Genomic DNA, 25829 nt, shown 5'->3' on the forward strand with positions numbered 1-25829 from the left:
GGAATGGGGGAAGGAAAACAATATGACCTGAATCACACCACCGCCCAGGGCTCAGCAGAACACACAGCTGCGTCCTGTCTCTTTCCAGCTCCATGCCAGAATGGCAAAACTCCTCCCTTCTTCTTACCAGCTACCCCAGGGCTCCCAGGAAACAGGGCAGACAGACACAGAGCCCCAAGCTAATTGGCCGGCAGCCCTGATTGACAGAATTAACAAGCTGCTCTACAACTGCCAGCCCCCCTTCAACTTCTGGACACTGGAGGTCACCTGACTGCCCTCACCTGGCTTCCAGTCATGGTGGGGCTGCCCTCATTATAATTTGGCCAGGCCCATGCAGGCACTCGGGTGCGTGCTGGAGCAAGGTCAGGGTGCAAAGGGTTTCTAATTTTAGGCAAAGAAGGGGTCATAGAAACCTCAAATCACAATTAATTCTTTACACCTCTGACCATTTATCAATTGGGGAATGACTCATATTTTTATAACTTGACTCTGTTCTCTATATATTTGAAAAAGGAGGCTTCCTTCTTCCCATTTTCTTTCTTTCTTTTTCCTCTTTCCCCCCTTATTCTTTCCATACCTTCTTTCTCCTCTCATCTACTCATTCCTTTCCTCTCTCCATTTCTCTCCCTGCTCTCCCCTACCCCAACTAGTGTCAGAGACAGGATTTAAACCCAATTTTCTTTCAATTCTAAGTCCCATACTCCTTCCCTTTTGTCCTAATGCCCTTATGCCACCTTGCCTAGCTTAATAACTTGCCTTTTTTAAGAGTAAAATTTTTACTAATATCTTCTGTCTTCACATTGTCTAAATTCCTCCACGAATCCCCCTCCCTTGACCTTCCAGACAGCCATCCCATGTACTAAAGAACATTTTTTTCAATAAAAGAAAAAGAGGAAGAAGAGAAAATAAAAATCAGAAAAACTAATAAATACATTGAAAAAGTCTGAAAATATCTGCCCTTTTCCACACCTGTGGACCTGTTCCCTATGCAAACGTGTGGGGTGGATGTGTCTTCTCATGCCTCTTATTGGGGCCAGGGGTGCTCTGTGTGATTCTGCAACATTCACTTTAGATTATTTTATAGCTCTTTTCACCAATTAGATTATTGTTATAATGTGCGTTTCTTTTCTTTCTTTTTTTTTTTTTTTGAGGGGCAATGAGGGTTAAGTGACTTGCCCAGGGTCACACAGCTAGTAAGTGTCAAGTGTCTGAGGCTGGATTTGAACTCAGGTCCTCCTGAATCCAGGGCCGGTGCTTTATCCACTACGCCACCTAGCTACCCCTATAATGTACATTTAAAAAAATTTACTTCTGCTTACTTCTCTCTGCCCCAGTTCATTGGAGTCTTCCCACACTTCTCTGCAGTCATTATGTTCATCGTCTCTTATAACAGAATAACATTCCATTATATTCATGTAACATAGTTTGTTTAGCTATTCCCCAGCTGATGGGCATCTACTTTGTTCCCCATTCTTTGCTGCTATAAAAAGTGCTGCTATTAATATTGTGTGGTATATGGGGACTTTCTTATCAGTGACCTCCTTGGGGCACATGCCTAGTAGTGAGATCTCTGGGTATAGAGTTTTTGGGCAGTTTAGTCAGTATAGTTACATAATTTCAAACTGCTTTCCAAAGTGGTTGTACTGATTGACCACTCCAATAATGCACTAACTTGCCTCCTTTCCCACAACCCATTCAATATTGACTGTTCTCATCTTTTGTCATTCCTAATAACCTTCTGAGCAGAGTCAGAGTGGTTTATATTCCTAGGAAGCGTTTTTTCCTCCCAACTTCAAGACTGGTCCTCTTTGTTGATTTCTCCCCTCTCTTTTTCTTTCTCTTTTCTTCCCTCCCTCCCTCCCTCCCTCCCTCCCTCCCTCCCTTCCTTCCTTCCTTCCTTCCTTCCTTCCTTCCTTCCTTCCTTCCTTCCTTCCTTCCTCCCTCCCTCCCTCGTTCCCTTCCTTCCTTCCTTCCTTCCTTCCTTCCTTCCTTCCTTCCTTCCTTCCTTCCTTCCTTCCTTCCTTTCTTCCTTCCTTCCTCCCTCCCTTCCTTCCTTCCTCTCTCCCTTCCTTCCTTCCTCTTCCTTCTTTCCCTTCTCTTTTTCTCTCCCTTCTTTCCTTTTTTCTCTCCTTTCTTTTCTTTCTCTCTTTTCTCCCTTCCTTTTCTTTCTTTCTTTCCTTCCTTTTTTCTTTCTATTTTCTTTACCTCCCTCTTTCTCCCTCCATCCAACATTCCCTCCTTTCCCACTCTCTCCTATGCTTTTGTTGGTGATGGGAACTAGCTACTTAGCATCTTCTAAGAGAGCTGCCTAAAGTATTGAAAGGTTGAGTGAATTGCCCAGCATCACACAGTCTTATGTGTCAGAGGCGAGGAAACTGCTTTTGTGGACCTTAAAGAGCTACGTAATCAAGTATTATTATTATTATCATTACTGTTATCATCATCAAATGATTATCATATTCTCAATGCCCAGCATAAAAGCTGGCTCATAGCAGGTACCCAAGAAAGGCTTATTGATGGTGTGATGATTTCCTCGAGAGGGGCACTTGATCTTTTGCTCCCCTTGGCAGACTGTTGATTTCCTATGGTGTATTAAATATACCATTCATCCACTAGGGTGTGGTTGGAGAGACAGCTCCCAGATTCTGGCCCCAGCTCTGCTATTACCTGTCTGGCTGTCCTTGGTTCAAGCACTTGCTTCTTTGGGTTCTAGTTTTCTCATCATTCAAATGAAGGAGTTAGACCAGATGGAGTCTAAAGGCCCCTTCCACCCTGGCATCTTCTGATTCTTGGAATGGCAAGCATCCGAACAGTTCTAGTGATAGTTGATATTTCCATACCGCTTAATGTTTTGCAAAGGGCATTACCTGTGTGACTTCATTGGCGCCTCATAGCAGTGCTATAAGAGCTATATACTTATGTACCCATTTTGTGGATATGGAAATGGAGGCACAGTAAGGTAAAGTGATTTTCCTGTTGTCACAGTTAGTGTCAGAGGTGGTATCTGAACCTAGAAGTGGCCAATTGTGTCAAGCCCTCCATCTAATAATATAATTATAATATACTTTAAGGTGTGTTAAGTGCTTTATGAATGATGATCTTGTTTGATCCTCACAACAAACCTGGTAAATAAGTGCTAATATTATTTTCATCCCGAGTTTACAGATGAGGAAACTGAGGTAGACAATAGTAACTTGCCCAGGGTTACCCCTCTAGTAAAAATCTGCAGCTGGATTTGGATTTGGCTCTCCTTGATTCCAAGTTTAGTGTTCTGCCCACTGTACCACCTATGTGCCACATTATTACAACGAAAATGCTGATAACTTGGGGGCATTTATATATTTGTATAGCAGTATAAAGTTTGAATCTGGAGAAGGAAATGACAAACCGCACCAGTGTCTCTGCCAAGAAAACCCCAAATGGGGTCACAAAGAGTCCACCATGACTGAATATCGATTGAACAATGACAATAAAATTTGAAAAGTGCTTTACCATATGTAGGATGCAGCGTGTGAAAAGGTGCAGAGAGAGGGAAGGCTCTGGAGCCAGATGACCTGATTCTTACTATCTGGGTGACCCTGGTCAAATTGGTAAAATGAGAAGGTTCTGTCTTGATCTCTGATCTCTCCTGAGCCTCATTATAAGCTGATGAAGTCTAAGCATAAGCATTATTAGCCCAATTTTACAGATGAGGAAACTGAGGCTCAGAAAAGGTCAGATGACATGCTCAGGGCAAGGCAGCTATGGTTAAAGGTGGGGCGGGGAGGAGAATTGGACCGGCTTCTCCTTACTCCTTGCGACTATAATACTAGAGCCTGATCAATATTGCTCTAAGTGGAATTCACCAATGTTGAAATTTATGAAACGTTAAAGTAAGCCACAGGATGGCAATCTGAACAACAGCCTTGAAAGTGGATGCGTGTTCTTCAGTCTGGGATTAAAGACCCCATCCAAACACACACAGTGTTAAATCTCAAATCTATTAGGGAGCCGGGAGAGGATCTGTAATTTTCCCCCTCCAGCACCTGCGCCTCGCCCATTTATCTCAGCTTCTCGGAGGCGGGAGAGGGCTTAGTTCACTTTCTCCCTTTCTTCAGAAAAGGGGCCAACAGGCAGTTGATTATCATTAAATAGCTAAGGCTCAGCGGGCTGCATCCACTCTGGGGCTCCCCAGGCAGGCTGCTGGCTTCATTTTCAGGTCCCGGGAGGTGACGGTGAGCCCCTTGCTGGCAGGGCAGCATCCCGGCGGCCCCTCCCATCATCAAAGGTGAATCCGCCCGTGGGACAGCTGGGGTTTGGGCAGAGAGGCAGGGGTCACGGTTGGCTCCGCACTGGCGATTCTTACCTGTCTCCCTTAATGATTGCTCTGGGCTCCGTTCTCGATGGCGGCTCCATCTCTACAGTCTCACGCAGAGCACAATGTGCTTTGCCAACCCTGTAGCTGACCCGGGAACTGTTTCCTGGCAACTTCTGCCCGGTGTTATGTTGCTCCCTTAGACTGACTTTGGGAAAGCTTCAAATTCTGCCCTTTACTTACTCTTGATCTCTGGCTGAGCCAGACCCAGAAGGTACCAAGGAATGTGTGATATGGTAGAAAAAAGCAGATGGACGATATGACATCAGGCGATTCTAGATGATTTATTTTAAAGTTTGCAAAGAACTAAGGATCAGAGCCGGAAGGGGTTCAGAGGTCGTCTAGTCCAATCCCCCTTATTTTACAATGAGATAAGTGACTTACCCAAGGTCATACAGATAGCGTCAGGGGTAAGATTTGAACCCTGACTTCAGAGCTGGTGCACTTTCCATCCACACACAGTCTCATTAAAGCATCACATAAGTATAGTGAAGTCAGGAAACTACAGGCATTAAATGCCCCCATTTTACATTACTGAATAGGGGTAGAATTGATTAGGACACCATGAATCAACTGATTTCCTACCCCAGACCAGATGATGAAATCACAGAAGGTTTCAGCTCTTTTCCCACTTGTGATCTTGGGCAAGACACTGGGTCCCAGTGTCCTTATTTCTGAAATGAGGGGATTGGACTAGACCTGTAAGCTCCCATCCAATTTTAAATGTCTAATCCTCCGGAGTCATAAGACAGATGTAATGCGGTATAATGGAAAGATGGTAGCTTTTGGGGGCCAATGGACCTCACTTTGATGCTCTTGTGCTCACTAAGTTCCCTTCTACAATTTGTTTAGCCTCTCTGTGCCTCAGTTTCCTCATTTGTAAAATGAGACTTCTTGGCCTCTAAGATCCTTTCTATCTCTTAATTCTAGGATTCAATGAACTTTAACACCTTTAGTGATGGGTCAAGACCACAATGGAGAGATTATAGGACATATAGTTTGTAGAATAGTGGAACAAATCCCTGCTCTGGATTTGGTGTTGGAATCAGAACAGACTAACCAGCTGTTTTGACATCTGGGGCAAACACTACAAAATGGACCTCTGGCAAACAGCACCTGAAGCCTCTTTAAATCACCTTTTAAAGACAGATTCAACTGGGACAGGGGGAGGGGACCTCAGACTTAGGACAGAAGGACTGGATCAGGAAAAGACCCTGTGACAACATCTCCATTGAAGATACCGGGGTCTCAGCAGGTCTCTGTCTCTGTCTCTTTGTCTCTCTGTCTCCCTCCTCTCCTCTCCTCTCCTTTCCCGTCCTTTCCTTTCCCATCCCTTCCTTTCCTTTCCCTTCCCTCCCCTTCCCCCCCCCCCCTTTGAGGAAGGGAGATTGAACAGGCTCTATCTATGAAAGAGCTCACAGCTGGGGTGACGCTATGGGGAAGGGGAAGGAAGTACCTTCTCATTGTATCCAATGTGACTAATTAGTTTTGTTAACTAGAGGCTAAACTCAGCTCTTTCTACCTGCCTAAGGAGAACAGGTGGAATGTCTGGTAGGGAACCTCTTTGTCCCACTTTCGTTCTGATAGACCCCAGCTAAGTAGTGTCAACTTAATGATGTCAATTTTTTTGTTGTTGTTGTTTTGGGTGAGGCAATTGGGGTTAAGTGACTTGCCCAGGGTCACACAGCCAGTAAGTGTTAAGTGTCGGAGACCCGATTTGAACTCAGGTCCTCCTGAATCCAGGGCCAGTGCTCTATCCACTGCGCCACCTAGCTGCCCCTGATGTTAATTTTTGATGGTGTGATTTATTATTTTCTCAAGAGGTATTGAAGTAGCAAGGGCAGCTAAGTGGTTCAGTGGATGGAGCAATGGGCCTGGAGTCAGGAAGATCTGAGTTCAAACCTGGGTTAGGACACTTACTAGGTGTGTGATCCTGGGCAAGTCACTTAATCCTTATTTGCCTTAGTTCCTCATCTTCAAAATGGGGACACACTGGAGAAAAAAATAGCAAACCACTCCAGTATCTTTGCCAAGAAAACCCTATAGACGTAGTCCATGGGGTCACAAAGACTGAAGGCCCCAACAGCAAAAATAATAGTAATATCCCATTTGGAGACCATTAGCATTAACATCTCAGGGTCTACCTACTTCAAGCTAGCATCACTGGGCTCTGCAGTAGGCATTTTCGGTGGCTGGAATTTGTTTCTCTCCTCTTCTTCTCTCTTTTTGTCCATCAAAGCTTTCTTTCTCATTGCATTCTCCGCCTTCAAAATATCAAAATATCCTTGGCCCATCTTCACTGAACGCATCAAGTAGCTGTGTGTGGAGGAGAAAGAGAATTTTGTTTTTACTCTTTTTTTGTGGGGCAATGAGGGTTAAGTGACTTGCCCAGGGTCACACAGCTAGTAAGTGTCAAATATCTGAGGCTGGATTTGAACTCATGTCCTCCTGCATCCAGGGCCAGTGTTTTAGCCACTGTGCCACCTAGCTGCTCCCCAGAAAGAGAATTTGAAAATGGAAGATGGTGGAGAAGAAGCATCACCACAGTGGAGGAAGAGGAGCCCCAGACTTGATGTCAGGAAGCCTGGCCCAGACACTTCCTGTTTGTATATAGCTGTGGGGCCTTGGTTTCCCAGTCTATAAAATGGGGATAGTAATCCCTGCCCTCTGCACTCATGGAGAACCTCAAGGCTTTGTCTTCAGACTTACCACCATTAGGATTTCTGGTCCTTTCCATCCACCCTGTAGCCGAATCCTCCTGTATGTGTTGCCTTCCCACAATTAACGTTAACTCCCTAAAAGTGGGGATTGTTTTGATCTACTCCAGGGCTTGACAGGGTGGGTTTTCATTCATTAATAGGGAATAGTGCTTTGCTATTGTGAGGATGCCAGGCGTGGGGTTTCCATGCCGATTTCTGAAGGGCATAGTTGGAGGATTGGGTGGAATGGGGTAATCTTGCCCTTGTCACCCTCCCCCGGTTCTGTTCCTTACATTGCGCCTTGTCAGCCAGCATTCAAAGCTGGAAGGGGTTGTAGAGACTCTCTGGTCCAGCTCCTTCCTTCTATAGATCATCAGATAGCAGGAATCTAGAGCTGGAAGGGACCTCAGAGGGTGCCTAGACTAATCCCCCTCCCTCACCATTTTACAGATGGATAAATTGAGGCGTAGAAAGGTTACAGGATTCATCTGAGGTCACACAGTGAGTATCAAAGGTGGGATTTGAACCCAGGTCTTCCTGACTCCAGGTCCTGCACTTTGTACCCATTCTGCTATACTGCCTCTCTGTAAGGGGACTAAGGCTCAGAGAGGCCATTCGGCTTGTTCCAGGTCACACAGTAAAGCAGAGAAACTAAAATTCGAATCCAACTTCACTAGTCCAAATCCAGGACTCGGTCCCCGATACCATCCTGCCTTTCCCTGGGTCTGGCACTGCCCTGCTCCCAGACACTGGTCTGGTGTCCCAATCTGGAAGCGTCTTATTCATAGCTGGTGGTTTGAGTTGGAAATTGATCTGATGCTAAACCTAATTTCCACTAAGATGACGTGATATTAGTTAATAATAGTTTAAGGTGCTGCTCCTTAGAAGAGCAGTTTCATTTTTAATAGGGATTCCATAAAAACTTTGTTGTTGAGTTGTTTTTCAGTCAAGTCTGACCCTCTGTGACCCCATTTGGGGTTTTCTGGGCAGAGATAATGGAGTGGTCTGCCATTTTCTTACCCAGATTATTTGACAGAAGAGGAAAATGAGGCAAACACGGTGAAGTGACTTACCTAGGATCACATAATAAGTATCTGAGTCTAGATTTGAACTCAGGTCCTCCTGACTCCAGGGCTGGTGCTCTATCCACTGTGCCACCTAGCTGCCTGCTTTCTTAGATCACTTTTTCATTTACTTTGTGGTTATTTTATGTGTATCTAGTTATTTACATGTTGTCTTCCTCACCAGACCGTGAACTCCATAAGGGCAGGGACTGGTTTTGCCTTTAACGGTATCCCCAGCTTAGCATAGTGCCTGGCACATAGTAGGTGCCCAATAAATGCTAGTTGACTGACTAAATGTATAATAAAGAATAACTTTCTTCAGTATTTGAAGAGATAACCTGAGTAATAGACCTGATTGACTTGACAGTGCCATACAATGGAAAAAGAATGGAATGTTCTTGCTGAACAAGAGCCTGTGATCTAGAGCAAGCCATTTTAGGTGAACCTCGATTTCCTCATCTGTTAAATGAAGGGGTTGGACTTGATGGCTTCTATGCTCTTTTCTGGATCTTAGGATGTTTTCTCTCACACTGAACCTAAATTTCAGATTAGAGATTTGTTATGGTTATAAAAAATAGTAGTCAGCCAGGTGATGCCTGGAGTCAGGAAGACTCATCTTCCTAAGTTCATACCCAGCCTGAGACACTTAATAGTGTGACTCTGGGTAAGTCACTTTGCCCTGTTTGCCTCAGTTTCCTCATCTGTCAAATGAGCTGGGGAAGGAAATGGCAAACCACTCTAGTACCTTTGCCAAGAAAACCCCAAATGGGGTCATGAAGAGTCGGCTATGGCTGAACAACAACAACATGGTTATGATGCTGGACTTGGAAACCAGGAGTTCTGGGTTCCAATCCTGCTGCCTCAGATACCTTCTAGCTACATAATCCTGGGCATGTCTCTGAGCCTCAGTTTCCCCATTTGGTCCAACCTTTTTTATTTTACAGAAGAGGAAACTGGGATGAAGTGACTTGCATCAAGATCACATTAGAAAAAAAAAAGATCACATTGGGAGTGAGTAATAGGAAGGAGAATTCCAATCCAGGGATTGGAACTCTGCATCAGTTTATTCTATAGTTCATTCTGAACACTCCCTCACACACACTCATACTCACACTCACACACTCATACACACTCATGTACTCATGTTCACACTTATAAACTTACTCATACACACACATACTCATGTTCACACACACACACACACACACACACACACACACACAAATACAGACGAATACTCACATACACTCACACACACTCCCCTCTCTGTTCTGCCCTCTGGGGCCAAGCTGAACAAGTCTAATCCCTCTCTCCATATAACAGTCTTTCAAATACCAAAGGCAGTCACCCTATTGTCCCCATAACGCCTCTCTATTCCATGCCATATATCTCAGATTGCAAAGTGACCGCTTTCTGCCAGATGTCAGGGATGCTTCCTAACAAGGGAAGCTGTCCCAGAATGTGATGAGCCACCTTGGGAGGTGGTGGGCTCTGCTTCATGGAGGTTTCTAGTAGACCGTTGGCTGTCCCTGGTGCATTGTAGTGGGCACTCTTGTCTAGGCACGAGGCAGTATCTGAGGTCCTTCTGCTCTGGGATTTTGTGACCAAAAGGTCCCTACATGCTCTTGGAAACCCTGTTCTAGCAGAAAGGGCCCCTTGGTGGCAGCAAACCTCCCCCCTCCAAATCCTCTGCTCAGCCCAGTTTTTCCAGCTCAGCCAGCACATGGTTAGCAAGATATTTGGACCCTTTCCCCTTGTATTCCTCCTTCTCCCCTCCCAAGACTCTCCCCCCTGTTTAATAATGGTGTCTGCTACATCTTCAGCTTTCACACAGGTCATGGGGTCACCTGCTGCCTTGGGTTGATTGGCACAGCCTGGCAGGTAATCGCCCCGAGCTACCTGTTAGCTGTTAGATTCTATTTGCTGTCACTTCAATACACTTGCAGTCAGAGGAAGGCTGTCAGTGAAGGCTGTCAGGGCCTGGGAGATGAGGGGAAGGGCATTCTAGTCTTGGGGGAGGAGGAGGGAATGCTCACACGTCCATTGGAGATGGCAGAAACGACAGGGGGAGAGAAGCATCGGGGGAGGAAGGTACAGCCTGCTGCCAAGCAGCCTCGTGGCCTCTGAGCTACTAGGAAATGGGCGTGGATTCCAATCAGAGAGAAGAATCTGTCCCCAGGTAGACTGAGCATGAAGTCATCCCAAGTCCACCCAAAGGAAGCAGCTGATTTGGTTTCTTGGTTTGTTCAATTTCAGGGAACTGAACATAACATGCTTCCCCTTTCCCTCCCTGTCCCACATTTTAAAAAGAAGTGCGCTAAAGAATTAAAAAGGAGTGGCAACAGAGGGCAATGGAGAGAAGCATGGTGGGTATGAACAGGTTTTAACACATGATCAATGAAGAAGCATAGAGGAGGAGTGAAAAATATCCCCTCCCCCTCCCCTGGAAACATAAGACAAGAAGAAAAGGTGGACTGGACACTTAGTGAGAGTGAGGGATGACAGGTAGACAGCCAGGTAGCTTCGTGATAGTGGGAGAAATTGGGGAGGGCAATCAGCACATTGGATGGACCCGTCAAGATGTATTTATGGGAGGACAAGGAAAGAGGCACCTAGTTTGAGGACGCCTGAGTCAGCTGTGATCTGCCATTCCCTGGCAGGGACTTCCAAACTGGGGGGAGCACAGATCCATTTGAGTAGGGGGGGTAGACAAATGGTCCTTTGGTCCCTCTGGTGGATGGCAAACAGAGAGTATTTCAATCATTACGTTCCAAGTGTCTAGCTGAATATCCCAGCCTCCTTGTGGCTTGCTGTTGAGCCAGTGATCTGGGGCGAGGGGGGAAGCTGCGAGGTAGGCAGCTCTGGAGCGGTGACGATGGACCCCGGTGGCACTGTGCTTTCTCCCTCAGATACTCTGATGGGGTATGAGTGCTTGATCTCCCCTAAACTAGGGTATCTGGGAGCTTTCTGAACACACCAGGTTGTTTGGCTACTCTTCCAGGGGGGTACTGGAAGGCTTTTCTGGTGCTGCCAGGGAAGATTTTATAGGTCTAATGTTTTTTTTTCTTAAGGCAACTGGGGTTAAGTGACTTGCCCAGGGTCACACAGCCAGTAAGTGTCAAGTGTCTGAGGCCAGATTTGAACTCAGGTCCTCCTGACTCCAGGGCTGGTGCTCTATCCACTGCGCCACCTAGCTGCCCCTGGTCTAATGTTTTAACAGTGGCAATATGGCATAGCATATAGGATGCTGGGTTTAGAGTCAGTAGAGGTCTGGGTTCAAATACAGCCTCAGACACTCACTAGATATGCAAGTCACTTTAGGTCACTGATACCATGCTCAAAGTTCATTTATATGAGAGAGGGTAATGAGCGATTAAAAAGCTTAAACCCATGGGTTGAACTATAATATCTATGTAGATGATCCCAATTCTATATATCCAGTCTCAGTCTCATGGGCTTGAGTTCTGCACCACTAATTGCCTACGAGGCATTTAATTTAATTTAATTTTTTTTGCAGGGCAATGAGGGTTAAGTGACTTGCCCAGGGTCACACAGCTAGTAAGTGTCAAGTGTCTGAGGCTAGATTTGAACTCAGGCCCTCCTGAATCCAGGGCCGGTACTTTATCCACTGCACCACCTAAATGCCCCCTCAGGCATGTCTTAAACTTGTTGCTCAGTCATTTTTAGTTGTGTCTGACTCTCTGAGACCCCGTTTGGGTTTTTTTTTTGGCAAAGTTGTTGGAGCGGTTTTTCATTTTTCATTTCATTCCCCAGCTCATTTTACACATGAGGAAACCAAGGCAAACAAGGATAAGTGACTTGCTCAGGGTCATGCAGCTAGGATGTATCTGAGGCTGGATTCGAACTCATGAAGAGGACTCTTCTTGACTCCAGGCCACATTGCTCTATGCAGTATGGCGCCACCTAGCTGCCCTGTCTTAAACATGTTTAAAATTAATGAACTCATTAAAACTCATTATCTTTCATCCACTCCAAGTCTCCCCTCTTCTAAAGTCCCCTATTTCTATCAAAGGTATCACGATCCTTCCAGCAGCCAGATTGTAATCTCAGCAATATTCTAGCTTACTCTCTTTCTCACACCCCACGTATCCAGTTGGTTGTCAAATCTTACTGTTTCTACCTCCATAACATCTCCCACCTCCTACCCCTTCTCTTCACCCACCATCTTAGTTCAAGCCCTCTGAGTCACCAGCTCTTAGCCTAGCACATGACAGTTGCAGCATCATTATCAGAAAAAAAATTACCAAATGCTCACTGGGAATAAACATGGAAAAGTAAAATCAACCCTGTTCTCAAGGAGCTCCCATTCTATCATCAATCAGTGAACCAACCAGCAAGCATTTATTAAGTACTTCCTGTATACCAGGCACTGTGACAAAAAAGAAAATACTCCCTGCTCTCAATGAGCTTACATTATTTACCTAGTGAACCAATCTATCTCCTGTGAATGTACAGTGTAATAATAATAATAAGCATTTATTTATGTAATAGTCATAATAATAATAACAACTCACATTTATATAGCTCTTTATAAATATTCTCATTTGGAGGGCAGCTAGGTGGCACAGTGGATAGAGCACTGGCCCTGGATTCAGGAGGACCTGAGTTCAAATCCGGCCTCAGACACTTGACACTTACTAGCTGTGTGACCCTGTGCAAGTCACTTAACCCTCATTGCTCCACCAAAAAAAATAAAAATAACAAATATTCTCATTTGATTGCCACAATGACCCTGGGAAGTAGGTGTTTTATTAATCCCATATATACAGAAGAGGAAACTGAGGCAGACAGAGCTTAAGTGACTTTCCCAGAGTCACCCAGCTAGGAAGTATCTGAGGTTGGATTTGAACTCAGGTCTTCCTGACTCTATCCACTCTGCTACCTAGGCTCCTCTTACTTCCTTACCAAAAAAATGCTTGTTTAATGATTAAAGATTGTTTGGATACTGGTTCAGGAGTCAGAGGATCTCAGCATTTCCAAGTCTGAAGAGGCCATCCAGTCTGGCCCTTACTAGAATCCCTTCCATGACACAGGTTACCCAGCTCAGCTTGAAGACCTACAGCGATGGGGAACTCACTACCTCCCTTGACATCCCATGCCATCTGTAGACAGGAGACCTTAGAGTGAGGAAGCTTCTCCCAGTGACAAAACTCCATTTACCTCTGACTTGCACAGAGACATGAATTCCCAGAATCAGGAGGGAACTCCAGATGTCAGGCCCTGGACAGGAATGTCCTCTATGACATGTCTGAGAAATGCTCATACCATCTCTGTTTGATGCCCTTCCTCTGCTTCCTACTTCCCAAAGCAGCCTATTCCTGGGCACAAGGCTTGGCCTTGAACCTTACTCCTTACATTATTTTGGGAATATCACTTCTCGGGATATACAAATCTGTATAAATGTCAGCCACTTACAATCCCCCTCCTCCTCTCATGTAAGCTAGCTGTGTGATCCTGGGTAAGTCACTTAACCTCTCATTGAACCCAATCCCTTCCTTAAAACTCATTTATAACCTGTGTCATAAATGGGCTGTGATCTGCATTGGTGATGGGATTTCCCAGACTGGAGGTTTCCCATGCTGGTGATATCACAGACCCTTCATTAAAGTACCCACCCATTAGTCAATCTATAAGCATTTATTAAGTGCCTACTGTATTGTCTAAAAATTATTTTCTCACACTACTCAAGTACCAGACACTGTGGCTAGATGATGGAGATATCTCTAAGTCACTGTGCTAAGGTGGTGTTTATTGGGATAAGGACTGGACAATTCCATTAACATAGAGAACTCCAGGGTGAAGGAACCCTCTCCACCAATGCAGGTTGGCACCTTATTTGAAACTTAAGAGTCATTTGAGAGTTGCCTAGGGCACTGAGATGATGGGTGACTTGCCCAGGGTCACACAACCCGTGTAAGTTAGAGAAGAGACTTGAACCCAGATCTTCCTGGTTTTGAGGCAAGCTCTCCATCCACAATAACAGGGCTTCTTAAACTTTTTCTACTCACAACCCCTTTTTGCCTGAGAAATTTTTATGCTATCCTGGGTATATAGGTATATCAAACATTTACTGCCAAGATTTTCGCGATCCACCCCCACATTCAGTTTATGACTCACAGTTTAAGAAGCTTTGCACCAGAACACTCCAGATCTGGAGATACAAAGATAAAACCAAACACAGTCCCCACCTTCAGGGAACTTCCATTCTACTGGAAGAGCGGGGATTGGGGTAGGGTCTCTTTTAGAGACTTTTCATTTTTTCATATAAATCAGCACCATCCAACTCAAATAGAAAAATGGTACATGGGGATCTGTGTCGGCTGTATACTGACTCAGAAAACCACATGTTAACATCATCTATGTCTTATTGTATTTTAATTTATTTTGTTAAATATTTCCAAATCACATTTCAATCTGGTGCAGTTGGGAGTATTGGGGCTGAATGTGTCCCGTGGTTCATGTATCAGACACCCCTGATCTCAATTGAGTCTCCAAGAAGTTGAGGGATTTATCCTAGGCTCACATAACTACTAACTGGACCAGCCGTGCCTCATGCCTAGGACTCTGGACTCTTGGATCACTGGCCTTTCTCTCATTCCATGCTGCCCTCCTGAATCCAGAGATTCTCTTGTGCCAGAATGGGGGCATGTGGCTCAATGCCTCAAATTAAGAGCCCCCATCCCTGATGTGGCTTTGCATTTTTTAGGTATATTAGCTCCACCCCTCCTGGGTTTTCACTCATAGTCCTGTCTCTGCCTGGGAGAAATATGGGAGCATAAACCAAACAGTGCCTTGGCTGGGATGGCAGAATAACGTTATGATGAACAAACACTCTTTGCAATGTGATTTCAGGGCAGCCACACTCTTGCAAGAGGGAATTGCCTACGTGGAAAAATTTCATTTAACAAATATTACTCTTTTCGAATAATGGCAAATCAGTTTGCTTCTAAATTGTTGGAATGCAGAATCACATGTAGCCCGCTTCATCTGTCTGGTTCATGATCCATTTTGTCATAGCCATGTAGGATTTGATTTCAGGGATGGAGGGGAGAAAAGATGGCGGATGGACAGTTACAGAACCTCAGAGCTCAGAAGAGGGCTCGGAGGCCAGATGGCCCAGCCCATATCTGAGTAAGAATCATGGTCTATGAAAAGTGGTCATCCAGCTTCTGCTCAAAGACCTCCAGTGTCAGGGAGCTCACTACCTTTCAAGGCAGACCATTCAACTTTGGGGCAATTGTCATTGTTTTTGCCCTCACAGCAAGCCCTAGATTTGTCTCTTTGCACTCCTTTCTCCTGGCTCTGACCTCTGAGAACAATTAGAAACTAGTCTGATCCTTTTTCTCCATGGAAGCCCTTCAGATACCTGAAGACATTATGCCCCACCCAAGTCTTCCCTGGGTTAAATGCTCCAAGGTCACTCAACCTGTCTTTGAATGATAACTCCAGACCCCTCTGCAGCCCTGTCACCCTAAGCACGATGCACTTCAATTTATCTATCTATCTATCTATCTATCTATCTATCTATCTATCTATCTATCTATCTATCTATCTATCTATCTATCTGTTATCTATCTATCTGTCATCTATCTCTATCTAGCCTGTCCATCCATCCATCCATCCATCCATCCATCCATCCATCCATCCATCCATCTATCCATCCATTCATATGTCTGTCTTATCTATCTATCCATGGGTCTGTCTCTCTATCTCTTTCAATCTACCAATAAATCAATAATTTCTCTCTATCATTGATCCATATAATTTCTATTTTCTATTATCTCTATGTATACATCTATATCAGTTAATCTATTGATCTCTCTATCATCTAACATCTCTATAATCTATCTATAGCAATCTATCTTTAACTATTTCAGTATAATTGGATTTCTTTGTAATCCTATGTATTTGATTTTATGTACTTAAAAACATTCTTCTGAGAAGGCAACCATGGGCTTTGCCCAGTACTCCCAAAGAGGTGCATGACACAAAAAAGGTGAAGAACTCCTCTTCTAGATACTTATTCTGAAGCTAGATGATGCAGTGGATAGAGCACTGGCCCAAACATTGGGAAGATCCTGGGTTCAAATCTGACCTCAGACACTTCCTAGCTATGTGACCCTGGGCAAGTCACTTAACCCCAATTCCCTTAAAAATTTGGGGCCATTGGGGGCAGCTAGGTGGTGCAGTGGATAGAGCACCAGCCCTGGAGTCAGGAGGACCTGAATTCAAATTCGACCTCAGACACTTGACACTTACTAGCTGTGTGACCCTGGGCAAGTCACTTCACCTCTGTTTGCCTCCGTTTCCTCATCTCTAAAATGGGGATAATAATAGCATCTACCTCACAGGTTGCTGTGAGGATCAAATAAGATAATATTTGTAAAGTGCCTAGCACAGTGCCTGGCATATAGTAGGTGGTTTTCTTCCCTTCATATTCAGTCTGGAGGTGTCTATCCCAAGCACGTGAAGACTTTATTAGGCAGAATGGAAAGATGAGAACAATTGGTTCCAATGGCCAAGAAGGCAGCTGAAGCAGGCAGTATGGGGCAATTAGAGCGTGGTCAGACATCCAAGAAGCCAAGGTCACCCACTGAATCTGGGGCCTTCCCCAGTCATCCTGACTTTTGTTCTGCCACTGGACTCAGGTGACTTAGGAAGAGAGCGAGGCAGATGGCTTTGTGCAACTTTGCCTCACTTCAATCCATGATTCAAGACAATACCCCACAGTGTCATTGATCCTCTTCAAAAAAGCAAACAGCACAACGCTGTCCACTAAAACCCTGGGACCCCTTTTCCCATGAACTGCTATCCAGCCACAGAATGTCTGAACTGAACGGTATCTTAACATTCAAATCAGTTTTACAGATGGGGAAACTGAGACCCACCCCGAAAGGTTAAATGATTTGCTCAAGGTCACATAACAAATAAGGGGGGGGTGTCCCTAGAGCTGTCCTCTAATCCTGGAATTTTCAATCTACCCACAGAAATGCTTAATCACCCAGCCTTGGGCTGGAAAGGCACCAGCTAAATATTATTTTGTATTGACGATTTCCCTGTCAGACCATCCTGTTTATACAATAACTTAATAACCCTCACCCAGTTGCCAAATTGATAAGGAGGTAGGCATCATTCATTAAAATGCAAATGCAATCGAGATGAAATTTGGAATACATTTATTACAGTAATTGAGCTTCAGTCAACTATAGTCACAACACAGATTTTGAATTGCCAGTCAGACAAAAGGACGCATCTTATTTTGGGGGGTTAAGTTAATACCTTTGTCAGCATGCAAATTAAAACAGTTTTCCGGAGCAGTCCCATAATTCACGATGGAGCACTCCACTTCCCTTTGTGGGACCAGATTACTAGAGGGTAGGTCACCAGATAGGTACACAAAAGATTGTGTCAGTAGCATATTATGAGCACAGCAAATTGATTGCAAACAGATTCTGACTGCTTCGTGTAACCACATACTATTGGTGGCTGTCCCTGGGTCATCTGTTAATAGCGACTCAAGGCAGAGAGTGGTGGTTGCTGAGTTAGGCTTTTTGCCTGTAAGAGTGTTGTTTCCATGGCCTTTCTCTGTCCAATGACTTGGGTCTCCAATGGAAGGAATTAATCTGCTCCTTTTGATCATAAATCAGATGTCAGAATGGTGTCTTGGAGCTGTCCCAGTGATGTTCCACGCCTGACTATCAATGGAGAACAAATCACCAGTGGGAACTGGGTTCTGTTTGGCTCTGACGGTTTTGCAAAGTTCACTTGACATGTCTGGGATCTGGGCAAACACTGTACTCGTACATGGCAAATTGCTATTTAAGCGAACAAGACATAGCCAGTGACAGTCAATTTAGTCAGGTTCTTCCAAGATGGGGTGCCAGTGGGGGAAGAGATGGAGAGGTACACTTAGGAGAATGCCACCTTTTGTCCTTGGAAGCCCCAAAGAAAGGGACATTTAAGGGATGGTGGAATGAGAGGGCCTTAGAACACAATGTCATTTAGAAGTTAGAAATGGAAGGCATCTTGAGACTTAGAATGTCAAAGCTGGAAGGGTCTTTGGAGCACATAATATGATGCTGGAAGGGAGCCTAGGACAGAGAATGGCAAAGTTGGAGGTTAGAATGCAAAATCAGATCTGGGAGGGCCCTTAGAACATAGAACATCAGAGCTAGGAGGGGCCTTAGAACAGGGAATGTCAGAGCTTGGAGGGGCCTTAGAACAGGGAATATCAGGGCTGGGAGGGGCCTTAGAAAGGGGAATATCAGGGCTGGGAGGGGCCTTAGAACAGGGAATATCAGGGCTGGGAGGGGCTTTAGAAAGGGGAATATCAGGGCTGGGAGGGGCCTTAGAACAGGGAATATCAGAGCAGAAGGGATCTTAGAACAGGGAATATCAGAGTTGGGAGGGCCCTTAGAAAGGGGAATATCAGGGCTGGGAGGGGCTTTAGAACAGGGAATGTCAGGGCTGGGAGGGGCCTTAGAACAGGGAATATCAGAGCAGAAGGGATCTTAGAACAGGGAATATCAGAGTTGGGAGGGGACTTAGAACAGGGCATGTCAGCTGAAAGGGTGCTTAGAACATCAGAGTCTGAAAAAGGCCAAATGATCAAATCATCAATCAATTTCTCTTCTTCTTGTAGCTGGAGAAACTGAGGTCCAACGACGTGAAACTGAGGTCTAATGAAGTGATTTCTTCCCTCAAATCCTAGAGCCAGTATAGAACTCAGATCTCTAGATTTCCTGCCATTCACTCAACAAATATTTATTTAACTGTATGGGCAAGACTTGGTTTAAGGTGCGAGGGACGGAATGATTTTTTAAACATGACATGGTTTATTTGTGAAATATGATGATATTATAATATAATATGATGATATGATATGACATGACATGATATATGACATGATATAACATAACAATATAACAGGTCTGTTAACTCCAACATAGGGAATGATGAAGGTTTTGTGGGGGTGGGGGAACAAGCAGTTATTAAGTACCTTCTGTTATGGCTAAAATTCTAGTTAGTCTGTCTAAAATATCTAATGAGTAGTCACCAATAAATTATAAGCGTTAGCAAGAATTAGACTTTTAAGCATTTATTAAGGAGAATAAGAATTTGGTAAAGAGAGAGAGAAAGGCCTACATTCATCTATCTATTAAAGGGAGAGCGCGTCTCTAGCTCCATTCTCCGCCAGAGTCCCCAGGAAAAAAGCCCCAGTCAGAGCGCCAGGCTCCCCCTTCTTCCTCCCACCAGCAAACGTCATTTGCTGACGCCAAAGAAAAGACGCATGGTCTTGCCCTCAGAGACTTTCACCTTATGGCGCAGCTTTTCTACAGTAAGTCTCCAGCAGGTGGCGCCATTCCAATCGTTACACTACTACATGCTAGGCATGGTGTTAAACACTTTACAAATATCTCATTTGATCTTCACAACAACACTGGGATTCTGATTTCCATTTTCAGAGGAGGATATTGAAGCAAGCAGGGGTTGAAAGACTCACCTAGAGTACTAGAAGCAATAAGTGTCTGAGGCCAGATTTGAACTCAGGTCTTCCTGACTCTAGGCCCTAAGATGACCTAACATGACCCAGCACCCCAAGTGATTCAGAATCGTAGCTGTGGGTTGTCAGGAAAAGACTGAAGGAAAAGCGAGGGCCTGGGTTGAACCTCTAAAGGCAAAGATGAAAGGGGAGGTTATTTTCGGTGAGGGGGATAACTTGGGGAAATGGTCAGAGTTGGGAGATGGAGGGTGGATTTTGGAAAGCTGCTATTCACATGTGGCTTGAACAGAGCGTGTGTGAAGAGAGGTAATAAGAAATATACATAGAAAGGGAGACTGTAGTCCTGGTACAGTGGACTTCAAATGCTTGATTCAAAGGGCAGTGGGGAGCCTTGGAATGTCTAGAGCAAGGGAGAGTGTCTTAGGAAAACGATTTTCCCAGCAGGGTTCTCTCCATTTCGCTACACTGCCTTGAAAACTGCAGGCATTAGATGCTCTGCAAAGCATCTGCAGCTCCGAAAAATAATTCTCCTTGAAACTTATCAAAGCCATGATTTCGTATTTCCCGATCCCCTTGATAATGGCACACTGTCCCTGATCTAATGAGAGCAAAGCTGTTCTAGAATGAGTGAGTGTCAGGGTAAGTAAGCTGGAGGAAGGGAGGGAGGGAGGCTTCTTCCTCTCTCACCTGGGAATGCCTGTTGCTCACACCCCCTTGAGGGCAATACACAGGACTAACTCATTATGTTACAATCATTTTGGGATCCAGCAAATTGTGTGATAGAGCAATTCACAAGAGCCTGTAAATCCTCCTTGCATAGCTGGAGTATGATAAATGCTAAGTTATCTTGGAAGTAATGAAATTTGTTAACTTAAAGGGCTAACAAATTAACCTCTGCTCCACTGAAGAAGAAATTGCCGTCAGAAGCATTCTAATTATTTTAAGTGGTTTTCCCTTTTCCTTGTTCTCTTTACTTAATCTTTATTCTAGATCCTAATTTTATAAAATTTCAAAAGAATTCATATTACAGTCTGACAAGCCCCTTAGGGTGGGTGGAGGGAAAATAGCCCTTGTGAGGGAGTCAGGAGGCCTGGGTTTGTTGTATTATTGTTGTTCAGTCGTCTTTCAGTAATGTCTTACTCTTTGTGACCCCATTTGGGGTTTTCTTGGCAGAGATACTGGAGTGGTTTGCCATTTCCTTCTCCGGTTTATTTTATAGATAAGGAAACTGAGGCAAGCAGGATGAAGTGACTTGCCCAGAGTCACACAGTTAGTAAGTGTCTGAGGCCAGATTTGAATTCAGGAAGATGAGTCTCCCTGGTTCCTGATTTCTGTGTAATACTGGGTAAGTCTACTCTTTGGACCTCAGTTTCAATCAATGTAAATGTAATACCTGCCTTAGGCGAACTCACCAATTCACACTCACTGGTTGAGTTCCCTGCAAGATGACTGCCCCAGGTTCAGAGAGCTGTGTGGGTTTAGACTCTTAAACACATATAGCTCATGAATCCCCAGAAATGTGTTTATCTAGAAAGGACACAAATGAGTTCAAGGCCAAAACATTTACAGAAGAGCAGAGTGAAAAAAAAAGTAGCTACAAAAGATCACCTCTACAAACCTGGGGCTCCTTATTCCAGAAATAGAGGCATACATATAGAGAACAAAGAGTATTTGCACATGGGGCAGCTAGGTGGCTCCATAGTGCACAGAGATCCAGGCCCCCTAGCTGTCCCATGATTAGCATCCTCTGCCTAAAATGAGTCAGTTCAACTAAATGGTCTCCCAGAGCCTCTTCTAGATCTAAAATTCTATGTTCTTGGGTTCCTTTCCAGTTCTAAGATTCCCTTCTAATTTTTTCATGTTTGATCTAAAATTCTATGTTCTTGGGTTCCTTTCCAGTTCTAAGATTCCCTTCTAATTTTCTCATGTTTGATTGCTAGCTTCAGTACACACCTGCTGATCCGTCTCATAGAATACTGAATGAATGGTGAGCTGGCTACTGTACCTACAGGAGACACTAAAAAATCTGAAGACTAAGGAGACTTAAGAGTTCAGAAATTCAGGCCATGGGCAAACTTGATGGTATATTGGTTGTTATTGGCCACCCTTGCCTCTGGGAATGCATAGATAAAAAAAAAAATCTCACTTACCCTAATCAAAGGCTAGGAGACCAGGTTTTTGTCTCTTGCAGTGAATAATAAATTAGGAAGGTTGATCATGGGTTAAGACAGCCTCTTTTCTAATATCACCATCCCTAGGTCTTTTTTTCCTAACTGATTTTCATGCTGAAAGATCCCAAAGTGAAGATTTGGAATAGAAGCAAGACATAACATTTTGTCTCCCCACTAATTAAAATGTTCGAAAGCCCAAGCTCGCATTAAGCAGGGAAAGTGATGACACATCATCAGAGTACATCAGATAGAGGTCATCTTCTGCATATTAAGGGAAAGATGGGAAACCATTTTGTTGCTATCATCCTTTGAGATGGGTCCACAAGTCGTGTTTCAAAGAGGCCGCTCACCATCTAGCATAGATCTTGGAAAGGCCAGAGGCCAGAAAAGTCAAGTCAAGTCATGAATTTATTAAATGCTTACCATTGGCCAGGAAATACACTAAGTCTTGGGGATACAAAGAAAACCCCCCAAAATATAATCCTCTCAAACCAAACCAAACCTAACCCAACCCTACCCATGGTCCCTTCCCTCAAGGATCTTACACTGTAATGGGAGAGACAACAAGCAAATAAATATGTATGTACAAGATATCTATATATAGATATAGATAGATAGATATGATAAATTGGAGGTAATTTTTGGAGGAAAGGCACTAGCAAGGAGAATGATTTGAAGGAAGTCCTCTCCTATAAAGAAGCCCCAAGACAAACCAGCATTAACAACAAATATTCTTCAATAAACTCAACTAGGATATATGGGGTTTTTTTTGTTGTTGGTGGTTTAAATTTTTTTTTTTTTAGTGAGGCAATTGGGGTTAAGTGACTTGCCCGGGGTCACACAGCTAGTAAGTGTTAAGTGTCTGAGGCCGGATTTGAACTCAGGTCCTCCTGACTCCAGGGCTGGTGCTCTATCCACTGTGCCACCGAGTTGCCCCAGGATATATATGTTTTAAGGTTGAGTCGTTGTCTATCATTTCTCTGGCAGGACTACTGCTTCCCTGTCCCCATCCCCTATCCGCCCACCTCCCAAATCACCCATTTATAAATCATTTAGTGATTAAATGGTTAGGTAAACAGAAAAGAGATCCAAGTAATCTCTTCTTCTTCCCAGTATGCCCCGGAACCCTTAAACCAAGCTAAGCTCTGACATTTTGTGTTCAAAGGTCCCTGCCAGCTATGAGATTCTGTATTCTATGCTCTATAATCTATAGTCCTTTACCATTTTAACATTCTGTGCACGACGATCTCTTCCAGTGGTAATATAATGTGTCCAAAGGTCTCTCTCAGTTCTGTTGTTCTATGTTATAAGGGCTCTTCCAGCTCGAAATTCTATGTTCTAAGATTCTAAGCACTGCAAAAGGAGGGGCTGATTATAGGATGTAGAAGCGCAGCAGTCATCCCCTCTGCACCCAAAGGAGTTGTTTTGTTGTCTGTCTTGGTTCTTTTTTCCCATTTTAAACAGAACTTGGTTCTGAGAACAATTTGGGGGTGCCATGTTAGGCGGCTGGTTCAGTGAAACATTAGGCTTGGAATCCAGAGATACAGGTTCTAGTCACTCAGTTAACTGGTATTTATTGGCCGATATATCCCAGACATTTTCCTAATTAGTGGGGATATGAGGAAAGATAAAAGGCAGTCTTAGCTCTCAAGGACCTTGGAGTCTAGGGGAAGAGACAATGTACAAACAAGCATGTTCCAACAAGGTATAGATAGGAGACACTGGAGCTAATCAACAGAGGGAAGGCACAAAGATTAAGGAGAACCAGGGAAAGGCTTTTTTTGGTGGGGCAATGAGGGTTAAGTGACTTGCCCAGGGTCACACAGTTTGTAAGTGTCAAGTGTCTGAGGCTGCATTGGAACTCAGGTTCTCCTGAATCCAGGGCCGGTGCCTTTTCCACCATGCCACCTAGTTGCCCCAGGGAAAGGCTCTGTGTGTGTGTGTGTGTGTGTGTGTGTGTGTGTGTGTGTGTGAGGCAATTGGGGTTAAGTGACTTGCCCAGGATCACACAGCCAGTAAGTGTTAAGCGTCTGAGGCCGGATTTGAATTCAGGTTCTCCTGACTCCAGGGCCAGTGCTCTTGCACCACCTAGCTGCCCCAGGGAAAGGCTTTTTAGCAGAAGGTGAGACTTTAACTCAGACCTGACACAAGTCAGGGAAGCCAAGAGGCAGAGATGAGAAGAGAGAGAGCTCTGGGTATGGAGGACAGTTAGTGAAAAGGACAGAGCCTGGAGACAGAGTGTCATTTTCTGTCTCTGTAAAATGATGGGGCTGGTAATGATGACTTCTAAGGTTCCTTCTAGCTCCATTTCCCATGAGTCCTTCTGTCCCTCTGTTTTTTCATCTGTCTACGGTCGGAAAACATCTCTCAGGTTTGTTGTGAGGGCAAAACAAGGAAAACAGACGTGAAATTAGAGACAGAATTTAATTCAGAATTGACTTAATTGAAGCACATTTATAGCTACAAGGGATGTCAGAGGCTATCATATCCAACCGACTCATCTTGCATGTGAGGAAACAGACTCAGAGAGGTAATATGACTTGTCCTAGGTCACACAGGCAGTGAATGGCAGAGTCAAGATTTGATTCTGGCTCCTCTCATCACAAAGTCCATTTTTGTAACAGCAGGCCCTGAGAGTTCCCAACAAGTCACAAAAGCTTTGGATATATATCAGAGATGGATTGTCTGCCCATCATCCAAGGTCATGCCTAGCTAATTCCAGAGAATCATCACTGTTTGGCCCCAGGGAATGAATTTTGAATTTTGGTTTATAGCAAAACACTCTCTCTCTCTCTCTCTCTCTCTCTCTCTCTCTTTCTTTTTTGCAGGGCAATGAGGGTTAAGTGACTTGCCCAGGGTCACACAGCTAGTAAGTGTCAAGTGTCTGAGGCCGGATTTGAACTCAGGTACTCCTGACTCCAAGGCCGGTGCTGTATCCACTGCGCCACCTAGCTGCCCCCTCATAGCAACTCTCAAACAAAATTTATCTACCAATTAAAAAAAAAAGGGGGGGGCAGCTAGGTAGCGCAGTGGATACAGCACCGGCCCTGGAGTCAGGAGTACCTGAGTTCAAATCCGGCCTCAGATACTTAACACTTACTAGCTGTGTGACCCTGGGCAAGTCACTTAACCCCAATTGCCTCACTTAAAAAAAATTTATCTACCAAGTGGTCAAGGGGTCATGACCTACATTAACAGAGGAGGTGCCTGCACTTACAGTAACATAGATCTTTGAAGTATCTGGGAATCATGTTGATTGCATGATAATTATCATGTTGATTGCACCAAAGATTTCTTTTTTTTTCAGAAGGAAGAGGTAGAGGCTTCAGTTTTTATACTTCACACCCCGAGCCCCATGAAATGGATCAATCATTCATTCATTTACATATGTGTGGCCCTTTCCCCCCATTTTTGGTCTCTGCTTGCAGATGCTCTAGTTAGACTTGCAATGACTTTTATACTGGATGGTTATTTTCTTTGATTTAATCATCTATCCAGGCGTAATTCCTGAATTGGGGCTTTGTGCTAGGATGGCCACATTCTACTTCATATCGAGTCTTGGGGTGGGGAGGCCAAGTCCTGCTTGGTCTCACATTGAGTTCCCTGCCTGGGGACTCCCAAGATTTCCCCTCCTTTCTCCCTCTCCCAGATCTTTGATATTCATAGCACTGGATCTTTAGGGTCCTCTCTGGCATCTCAGGACAGAGTGTTAGGGACCTCAGAGTGCCTGGGGATTGACCACTTTGGGAAAGCACAACAGCAGGGATGAGTTGTAGCCAGATGCAGCTCTTTGGGGCTGGGGCTTTCTCAGGGGAGATCCTTAGCTCTTGCTGTCTCTGACAGGAAGTACTGCAATCCTTGGATATTTCTGGTGGAATTATTGCTTGTTTTACTTGGGGTTTGGGCTCTGCTATTGCCCCTGTGCTTCAGCTTTACTTTTTTTCCAGTGTCATTCTGGGGTGAGAGAAGTCACTTATTTCTAGTTTCTCATTTGATGTCTCAATCATCATTTGGTTT

At 44.4% G+C, this 25829-nt stretch overlaps 1 protein-coding gene across 1 annotated transcript in view; it reads right to left on the minus strand.

Annotated features, from left to right (window-relative positions):
- The window catches only part of CCDC60 (coiled-coil domain containing 60), a 194640-nt gene that overhangs the window by 51870 nt on the left and 116941 nt on the right, over nt 1–25829 (minus strand). Inside the window, exon 4 of the mRNA XM_043978177.1 lies at nt 6503–6670. Coding sequence (XP_043834112.1) covers nt 6503–6670 — 168 coding nt within the window. The remainder of the gene's footprint in view (nt 1–6502; nt 6671–25829) is intronic.

This window comes from Dromiciops gliroides, chromosome 1 (assembly GCF_019393635.1).
Source record: "Dromiciops gliroides isolate mDroGli1 chromosome 1, mDroGli1.pri, whole genome shotgun sequence".
In the NCBI taxonomy this organism is placed as follows: Eukaryota; Metazoa; Chordata; class Mammalia; order Microbiotheria; family Microbiotheriidae; genus Dromiciops; species Dromiciops gliroides.